The 10,418-nt window shown below is 38.1% G+C and overlaps 1 protein-coding gene across 2 annotated transcripts in view; it reads right to left on the bottom strand.

Moving 5' to 3' along the window:
• tyw1 (tRNA-yW synthesizing protein 1 homolog (S. cerevisiae)) overlaps positions 1–10,347 on the bottom strand; it is a 24,085-nt gene extending 13,738 nt beyond the window's left edge. For both annotated transcript variants that reach the window (XM_008308838.3, XM_025055020.1), the window contains exons 1-10: positions 10,188–10,347; positions 9,763–9,890; positions 9,548–9,676; positions 9,326–9,427; positions 7,403–7,597; positions 7,020–7,304; positions 6,322–6,432; positions 2,949–3,066; positions 629–681; positions 400–518 (exon numbers count right to left, since the gene is read on the bottom strand). In XM_008308838.3, coding sequence (XP_008307060.1) covers positions 400–518; positions 629–681; positions 2,949–3,066; positions 6,322–6,432; positions 7,020–7,304; positions 7,403–7,597; positions 9,326–9,427; positions 9,548–9,676; positions 9,763–9,890; positions 10,188–10,293 — 1,346 coding nt within the window. In that variant the 5' untranslated portion in view covers positions 10,294–10,347. The remainder of the gene's footprint in view (positions 1–399; positions 519–628; positions 682–2,948; positions 3,067–6,321; positions 6,433–7,019; positions 7,305–7,402; positions 7,598–9,325; positions 9,428–9,547; positions 9,677–9,762; positions 9,891–10,187) is intronic.
• Positions 10,348–10,418: the final 71 nt, after the last annotated feature.

Here is a 10,418-nt window from a genome sequence, read left to right as displayed (position 1 = left end):
GAAGGCTGAAGAGTTATGTCCTTCTGGACAGTCATGCTGTTCTGCAGCGGAAAGATTATTCCACTAACATGATAAACAAATTAAATGACAACAAACCTCTACACTCACAAACTGTAACCTCCAAATGCTACAAATCACTTCAGAATGAAAATGCCTTTTGCTTCAGGAAGAGGAGAATCAAACCAAAGAGTGCAAGAATTAGCAAAAATATCTCTCATGAAAATGCAAATTAAAAAAACAACTAATTGAATTAATTAAACTAAACAGAACGTGTGAAGTGGAAAAAAGCTCTTTTCAGGAATCAATTTCTAAATTACAGGTGATAAAGAGATAAGGTAAGACCAATAATTATAACCATTTGTAGTATTATTATTATTAACATGATCATTATTTTCATACCTCCAGCAGAAGACACACTTGTTAGCGCAGGCGAGACTGGGGGTGGTTTCCATGCAGCGGTGAGACTCAATGCCATAGAAGGTGTGTTTGTAGCAGCCTCCTCTTCCTCGCAACATTGACTGAAACAAGAGATCAACAGCGTTAGTGCTCTAGGTGCTGATGTAGTACTTGGCCTGTCAAAAGCACTAGAACAACTACTATCTGTTGAGAGAGAGATTTAAATCGGTACCTTGGTCCATCGACAAAGCTTCACCCCTGAGTGACTTCCTATTAGTTTGTAACCTGTAAAGAAAGAAGTAAAGGAACAGTGAAAATGTTCTACAGATCTATAAACCTAACAGTGTAAGGAGATTGAAATGGACTTAATAGTTACAAAATACCCAACACATGAAGACATTTTATTATTAGATCAATGGTTTTTAAGTTGGGGCCACCACTGGGCACTAGTGTAGCCTCAGAAAATTGGAGGGAAGATAAGAAATAAAACCACCAAAAAAAAACAAAAGTAAGAAAATACAGTCTAAAACTTCATATTTCTTTACATATGGTCTATAGGTTTGCAAAAAGGGTCCGCAGCCACAACCTAATTCTTGGCATAGAAAATTTTGGGAACCCCTGTATAAGCTTACAATGAACTCATGTAGCACAAAACTTAAGATTCACTGAGTGTCTGGGGTTGGATACATTTACAATCGTCTGCTGAAGGATGTTTAACATCTCAATAAAGACACAGACAGATGCTGCAGGACAAGTCAGCAGAAGGGAGGGGATGAGATATATTCTTCAGTCCAAAGGGACTGAAAACTGTTTAAATATTTTATCAACAAGTCTACGTCTCTCAGACATGAATTCCACAGGTATTATTTGTGTTTGATACGTGCTACTCTGTGAAAGAGAGAGAAAGATGCCATCTGTGAATCATCATCTCCCACAGAGGTAACAAGAAAAGGTGAAAAGAAAAACAAGTGTTTTTTTGAGGAAACCTCTTTTATCAAGGAAAAAAATATTTATCCACTGATGGAAAAAATGTTTTCTTGAAGCAAGTACATTCAACATGGAATATGAAAGGTTAAAAATGACAGCCTAATTGCAGCCATCTTGAAAGTTTCAGCAAAAAGTAAAAGTCTTTCTGAAGTTTACCTAATGTTATCTTCATTTAAAAGTGCAGTTCATCTTAAAGGACGTTCATCTGATCAGGAGCTCTAATAACATCGCTGTAGTATTTTGCTGAGCTTTTAGAGTGGGAGGAGAATGACGCACTGGGTCCACACCCCCGAGGGCAGGAAGAGTCAAGGAGGGTAATTGAAGTGCACACACATCATTATGAGCCATTAAACACCAAACAACATTCCGTACACCCCTCCTTATACAGCACCTTAGCTTTAACCAAAAATGTTTTCAGTCTCGGAGATGGTCTGTTAAGAATATTATCATTTTTAAAGTGAAAGCTGCAGGAAGGACAAACAACCCAATCCTTCGGCGAGTCCACTCCTCAAAACTCTTTCTTGGAAAGAAACTAGGAAATAGTCTGCCATTTCCCTGGAACACTATGGTCTACAGCAGACCTGGACCATATAAAACAATTCTAATTTCCCCTGTGGCTCCTTGGGGAAATGAATTGTCCACCTCTGGTCTCTAAACATCATGGCTACTACATTTATCTCATTTAAGGCTTTTCTGGCTTGGTCCTAGTTTCACATATATAGTTTCACATATTAAGGCTTTTCTGGCTTGGTCCTAGTTGAGGTTTCACATGTGCGGTAAATTCTACTTGTTTAACAAGCTGGGCGCAGGCTTTGCCTGGTGGTGATGGTGATTTATGAGGACAGGCAGCAACATGACAGCTGTGATACAGCACTGTTTCTTCAAATCATTGAAAATGTAGCGCTGTGGTTTGGGCTTATTTTCAATTCAGCTCTAACTATAATTTTCAGTGCATGTCTTCCTGACTTTGAAAAATTCAAAAGGTTCTCTTTTAGTTGGACTTGTATGTTCAGCCAGACTTTAAAGGTCAACTCTGTGATGGACAATTGCAATAATCCAGTTTCCTTTTTCTGTCAAGAATTTTACTGTTTGTTTTTTTTATTATTATTGATGGCAAGATTTCAACAAAACTGCTTTATAAACAAGTGTGTGACCCTGGTTCAAGTACCAGAAACAGTTTTCCATGTGAACACAAGGGACATCAGTGTTGGTAATGACTTTGGTCAAAGACAAAATTAATTGGATGAGTTTTAATTAGTGCTCCATTGATTAGCGCAGCACTGCTAGATTTACTGTTGAAAGAAAAAGGAAAAGGAACATCACGGTTCACAAATCATCTACAACAATTACTTACAACGTTCCCCTTGGTTCAGCGGAGAGGTGAGGGATATGCTACAGCAGCTGGTGTGCTACAATTATCTTTCCTTAGTAACACAGCCAAGAACGTCACCTGTGACATACCCTCTTTCTACATGTACCATTTATCAAGGAAGTCGGTGAGTTTGAACTACCGGCAACTGAACCTCTGTCAGTTTCTTAAACAACCAAAAACCAATTTCTCTGACCTTGCTTTGTCAGTGAAGCTCTCAGGGCAGGGGTGATCATCTCTCTTCTTTCATCTTCATCCTCAGTCTTCTTCACTCCATTCAACAGCAGATCGCCTCCTCGTCTGTCCTCTTTGATCTGTGGAATACAATTCAGAAATCACATACTGCAGGTAACCGTAATTTGTGTTTTAAATAATGTGAGGCTGCATTCAAGTAAAACTGATTTTTGTGGTTACGTCACAGTTTCCCTCAGGTCTATTAAGTTTATTAAGTCTTGTTCCGTCATTCCGCGTTAACAAAAACAGGAACTATTCAGCGCACAAAAACGTCATCATGTGGGGCTATATGCGTCCTTTGTCAAGTTTTGTGATAGTACAGTTTCAAAGGAACTTTTTTAACAAAAGGTTTTTGTCAATCTGAACTTTATTCATCTGCCTATCTTCCCTTATCAGGGAATTTTCTTCAAAGATTAACAGCTTCCCTCTGGCTTCCTATTTAGACTTTTAATCAAATTTAAATATCAAAGATAAGTCATCCACAGACACAGCACAGGTTTAAAATCCTACTAGAAAAGTTGCCCAAGGATTAGGAGCAGGTAGTACATTTCAGCGGTCCATAATGGAAGAGCTGGCCTTTCAGATTAAACACGTTAAGTGACAGCTCCAACCCATTACTGCGCTGCTGCGGCTCCTCTGAGGGGATACGGTGTATGTCATCATCTCGGCACAGCAGTGCTCATAAGGGGCGGATATGCTGTCTGCAAACATTGACAAATGTCCGAGTGTGTGCGCGTGTGCGTGCCGGAAGAACGGTAATATTTCTCCAGTTTTTGTAATAGCTCGCTGTAGGGCGATGCTGCTCGTTTACTGGTCACACCGCTTCAAATGTCGCTGATGGATTACGATCCTGTGAAATGACGACATGATAGTAACTTATGGAGTCAATACAGAGACAGTGTGATGTAATAATACTAAAAGTCTCACTGAACTGAAAGTATATTAATAGGTGAATTTTTGTTTTTTTGTAAAGAACCCATTGTAAAATGAATAGTCTGAAGAGACAAAACATTTAACTTTAGTTTAGTAAGAAAAATACATTTAGTAACAGCAAAGGATACAGTTATGAACAACTTCATTGAAATCATACAATAAATAATGCACATCATGTGCAGATTTAAGCAGCGACAGTGTAACCTTCTATTTCCTACTGGCAGTTGGCTTCAGCTGGGTAAGTTGATGATCTGTTCCACACCATTTTATATCTGGCTGCAGTTGTATTGTATAAATCGCTCAGGCACAAACACACACCTCCAGGTAGAAATCCAAACTCACCATTGCAAGAATTAAAATCAATTAAAGCAATAGAGGAAATGCGGCTCACTGGTCCTGAGCTGAAATCAACATCTGCCGCCCAAATACAGGATCAAAGATCTGGGAACAAACCACAGCTAAAACGCCAATTATTCACTGGGGACAATTAAAAGAACTAATGAACTTGTCGTCTGGTTTTAATGGTAATTTAGTCAGTTGCATGCATCAATAAGCAAAACGTCATTAAAACAGGTCAAACGCACCTGTATCCTGAGCATCTCTGCATTCTTGTACTTAAACTGAGCAACACACTAATGAGGTTTCATGCATCTGAATGATGACTGGTCTTTATTTGAACAAGTCTGAAGAGCCGCAGGACAAAAGTCACACCGACAAATAATGAGGCAACTAGGCATGATACATTTCTCACTAATTTTTACCATCATCCATCATTACTATTACTACCACTGCTACCACCACTAAACAGGTTTAAAGACTGAGCAGAATCGAGTTTTAATTTGGGCGAAAGACTTGTGAATCATAATTTGTTCAGTGTCGTAGTTCTTGCAGTCCAAATGGAAATTACAGAAATAATCTCATACAGGAAAATAACAGGAGGGCAGTGGAGATAAAGTGTTGCAGTCCTCTGTCAGAAGCTCTTTAAAGTCTGTGTTAACCAGGAGACACTGGCATCACCTAGTGATCGAATGGAGAATTTATTTATCAAATAAAAAAAAAAAGTATTCAGAAGGATTACACCAGAGTTTATAGTATAATCTTAAAAGATGAAAACTGTTAGCTATTCGTCAATATATGTACAGTAGATAACATTGTAAGATGCATTAAAATGTTTTGATTTTTGTTACAAATTAATTAGTGATTTTCAGATCAAAAAACCTCCACATGTAATAAAAAATATCTGAGGTTAATCAATTAAGTTATTAATAAAAAATATTAATTTCACTCGTTCCCCAACAGAGCAAATTAATTACTTTTTAAACCTCTATTTATCTTAAAAGTTTAAAACAAAAAATATTTGTAGAATAACTTATGATGTAATATTTCCAGTTCAGAAAGAAATACAGAGTTTAAAAAACCCCCACTGCAATCAGCAGGTTTTCCAAAGTGGCGACAGATTCATTTCATCTGTCGGAGGCGTCGACAGGTCAATTTGTCAAACCGCAAATCTTAGACGATCGAGCTTTCTGGTGAAGGACACTGATGAAAGTTTTGGAAAAGTAATAGTAAATTTGAAAATGTCCTACGGCTCAACTTGACTTTAACCAAATAGTTCAGCGCTAAAGGAAGACATCATTGTTGTCAGAAAACAGCAGTTACTTGATAGATAATAATAGAGAAGAATACTTTGTCTTCTGTCCTTTAGTGGATTTTTGTTGACAGGGAATGTTTTGTCACATAGTCACACATTTCTACAGTCATTAAAAAAAGGACTTTAGATATTGTCTTTTGTCAATGCTCTGCTTAAGAGCAATCAAAATCCCTTAATGCTTCTGTCATCCAGCCTATAAGGAGCACAGCTTCTCCCTCTCCTATTTTCTCTGCTTTTCTTGAGTCACTCTCTCCTTATGGGTCTGTGAAGTGGGCGTCCTCATTATTACGCAAGCCTCTGCTTCTCGCCTGTCAGGGTCTGGTGTCTATCAACCCATCTGCCATGCGGGCTTTAGTAACATCGCATTTCCTCTTTTACCAAATACACTTTCATTTAATGAATGTTAAAAGCTCGGTGAGACGTCAGAGTTTTAAATTAAAAGCAGAAGAGTTAGAAATAACCTTGATGGAGAACAAAACAAATAGTCTAGACGCCCCAGACTGCTGACTTTAAACATCCAGTCATGGAGCAGAATTTAGTCCATGCTTAGTCTTCTCACTCTCTGACACACAGTGCACCACTATGGCTCTCCATTTTACAAATTTAGCAGGTAAAAGTAATGTAATTTGAACATTTTGACAACAGTCTTTAGAGTTCCCCCACGACTGGCAAACCTCTTTGAGAATAAGGAATACACACAAATATTCCAATAATAAACTACTAAATATCTCAGTGTGTGATGGAGGCTGACCTTGACTTTCCTGACGCTGCTCATCATGTTGCCCAGGTCTTCCATGTCCACCACTGATCCCGATTTGCCACCCGTCTCGTCTTCATCGCTGCTCGACTCCATTAGTTCCTCCTGAAATGAAATGCAATTGAAATAATAAAAAAACTAATGGGTTTTGGGTGACTGATACATTTTTAATATTTCTTAAAGTACAGATTTATTTTACGTGATGCATTCAAGCTACTTTCATTAAGCGACACAGCTTCCACAGACCACTAACCAAGAAGATCAACTTGATTTTGAATTGGTAAAAACCCATGTAAACGACTGGTTATTTCTGATGCTTTGTTATTACGGATCATGTGGAAACTGCTGGCAACATGTGGGACAGAGGAGAATTCGGTGATACATTGAATGAGATTCAGAGTAGATTCATTACATTATGCCGATGGTCTGATTGTCTCACTTCTCCGTTTCTTGTGGTTCCGGCTTAATGTCACCTCGTCTGTTAGCCGCAGACAGACAGGAAGAAGTCTCAGCAAGAGTTGGCACTGAGGTGATCACTGCCATGACAACTAGCCATCTGTCTGCGCTGTGACCCACATGACAGCTACTGTCTCTGTATATAGTGTACATGTTTCACACATAGTACATTTGACTTATCATTTCATAGACTGCGGTGACACCAAGCGAGTCCACGCTGTAACATATGACGTTACCTCAGAGCTGGTCTTTTCCTCCACCTGCTGTTGTTTTTCAACCACCTGGTCTTCCTTCCTGTTCTTCTTCTTACACGACCCATTTGTTTTGCAGTCCCCGCTGCACTTCTTCTTCTCACCTTTGGCCAGAGATTGCAGCCGGTTCAGGAACTTCGCTTTCCAGGCCAGGAAGTCGGCCTGGATGCTGCCATTACGGCTCTTTACCACATTACAGTCGCCCTCTCCACGGGTCATTATCCGCATTCCACTAAGCATCCAAAGCCACTTGTCTACATTTTTACCCACCTGGAAGGAAGGAACAACACAAAAATCCCAGTTAAAATTGATTTTAACAAAACTGTTACTTGAGATGTGACGGATGTAACCGAATGGTAATATCTCACCGTGTTGTAGTGACCAACATACACAGAATTGCCGAGACCAAACACAGCATATCGAAGACCTTTGAGGTAAGTCTTCCCATATCTGAAATCAGTGGATGCCTCTTCCAGCCACTTGCAGAACCATTCTGCATTTTCTGTGGGCTCTCCGTCCGTGTATGTGGCCACAAGAAACACACAGACCGACTTACTGGTACACTGAAAACAAAAGGAAAGACATAAAAAAAGACAAAATGTGTCAACACAGTGTTATTTAATTCACAATTATTGTTTTCTTTCATTACTTGAAAAATAAGATTTAATTAAATATGTCAGCTAACCTCTAACATTCAGTTCAAGGTCAATGAGGTTTAACTGTATCCTGAAATAAACTGAGGTCTTGATTATTTATTTTCATTTTTCTTCCATTCAATAACAGATATATTAGTGTCCTGGTGAATGAGTGACCATTTTCTCTTCTTCTCTGCAGCCGGACCAAACCAATCTCCTATTAATCTTTCAAAGCACTACACCGTGACCATGCCCAAACAGAAAAAATACTGATGAACATAATCCATCTTCCTTTCTGCAGAAATATTTTTTCCCTCATTTATATATATGTGTATATATATTTCACATGTTCTTAATCAATTGTTGCCATTATTAACATTTTAAATAAAATAAATTTGTTCTGTTTTGTTTTGTTTGTATTCACATTACAAGTAAAAATGTACTGTCTGAGGCAAACAAGACTGATGACTCGGCTTTTTATGAGGCAATAAATCACTGCTTATTTTCAAGTCTACCATCACTGAGTGAGTGGTTTACACACAATACAAATTGCTTTTCTTGTTGTACTGATAATTTGAGGCGGTCACCATATTGTATTAGTTTAGTCAAAACAGATTACAGACTTAAATGTTTTTTTTAACCATAAACTCCAGGTGAAGCAGCAAAAATATCTTATTTTATGCCGTTTCAGACACAGTTATGTTTTCGAATATCCACAGAGCACTGACTAAGATTCTATTTAAACCATAAATTCTGTGATTGGCCTTCAGCCCAGGAAGCTGAGTGGTCTCCAAATAGATGCCAGGAATTTTTACATTGTCTTTGCAATAAAGATGGAGCTGTCAGCTCAACGTTTGTTGATTAATTTCTTTGTCAGGATTGTGATAAATTCTTATTAGGTCTTTATTGGAATATTTCTGTAGTGGCTGAACACAACTTTTACTTCCCTGCCTACAAACCTCTGTTTGAAGTGATATTGGCCCAAACTACTAATCAAATCCTATATTGGAAAATAAAATTGCCGTTCTATCACCAGGTCTCTACAGGGCACAGATATTAATGTGCTCAAGGTCAAGATTTTACTACCATCCAAGTCAGGACCGAGCCAATATCTGAGTACACTTAGTTGGCTTCAGCACTCTGCCTGTGAGTCAGATATGTCTTTCCTATAAGTACAAAAGTCTAAGCATTTATTTTTCATTTACACATCTGTCAGTCCCACTGTTTTTTTGTTTTGTTTTGTTTTTTTTACTTTCATGATATAAGCGTGCGTCTAAATGTCTTACGCAACATTTTTTATTCATTAAAATCAAATCTATATATATTAGCATTGTGCATCTTTGAAAGTTCTGGTCCTTTTTTTTACTGTTGATTTTATTTTTAAAACAGTTTTGTTTTCATAGTGCCATATTTTCCATTATTTTTACAAGAGGAGGATTAACAATCAAGCATGTGTTTCCTCTGGGAATCTAACCCAGGACTCTCTGCTCTCTGCTTCCATGGCAGGCATGCTTAACGCTACACTATAGAACCCCACTTCCTATCGTCCTATACATTAAGTTTTTTGTAAAATTTTGAATCACCTCATTTTCTTCACAATTACATAAAAATGGAAAGCAGCACACATACACAAAGTCTGTCATAATAAAGGTTTACCTCATCAGCGAGTCTATCATCTGGATCATAGTCTTTCATGTCGATCACATCCGACGTTATCCCCAAAGTCTTCACCTCTTCTGACAACTCTTGTGCAAAGACCTAATCAAAGAAAGAAATGTCAACTGATGCTTCTCTTACATTTGAGAATGGTTACTAGCTTGAGTCATTAGACTGAAACGTATCATTCCAGTTGCCATAAAGGTGTGAGGTGTCATCTACCTTTGCTGTCCCAGTCTGTGAACCATAGAAGATTTTAACTCCTGACACATGAACTACTTTGTCTGTGTGGGGCTGCTCGTTGTTCTTCACTGCTTTGTAGACACCAGAGTCGACATTCTTCAGACTTTTCTAAAAGAATGATGCAAAAGTTTACACGTTCAAAACTCAAAATGTCTAAAAGTGGCAATTCGAGTCTGACTGGTTGGTAAGCTTACCTTTTTCCATAAAGCCTTCAGTAAAAACCAAGCGCCAAAGACGAGGGCTGCCAGTGTGTACAAGTAAAGTCTCTTGTTCCATATGGACATGAAGTATGTCTCGGTGATGCTGTACTCATTCTGGGATGCTAGAGGGAAACCAAGCGTTAAACTTGCTTCACTCTCCTTTCCAATTACATGATTGAATTTAGACGTTACCCAACGTCACTACGTTGATATAGATGCATTACAGTGGTAAATTGATTTTGCTAATGATAAACAACAAGTAACAAGATAACAAGAATACAACTTTAATGTTGCACACTGGCAGGAGTTAATATGGAGTCCTTTACCCAAATAGTTAATCATGCTAATAATGCTAGCATCGTAGTCTACAACATGAAATAACTATATGTTGTAGTCCGTCAATATTTAAAGAGGCTTACCCTTAGTATCCGTTGCAAAAACGCGACTTGATAAAAATATAATACAAAGCAAATGAATCATCGTTTTTGCGAATTGTACACAGTACACTGTGCAGTTATCTACCATCTAATGTTGTGTGCAACCATGCTGTATAATCGCTGAGCATGACGGGAATTGTTGTTCCTTTTATTATCGAGCAAGTAGCTCTAGGTGTGACAATTATTACCCATTAATGTAAAAACAAAAACATT

This window comes from Cynoglossus semilaevis, chromosome 4 (genome assembly GCF_000523025.1).
Source record: "Cynoglossus semilaevis isolate Cse_v1.0 chromosome 4, Cse_v1.0, whole genome shotgun sequence".
NCBI classification, from domain to species: Eukaryota; Metazoa; Chordata; class Actinopteri; order Pleuronectiformes; family Cynoglossidae; genus Cynoglossus; species Cynoglossus semilaevis.
Note: the sequence above shows the minus strand (reverse complement) of the source record. Positions and strands in the feature narration are given on the sequence as shown.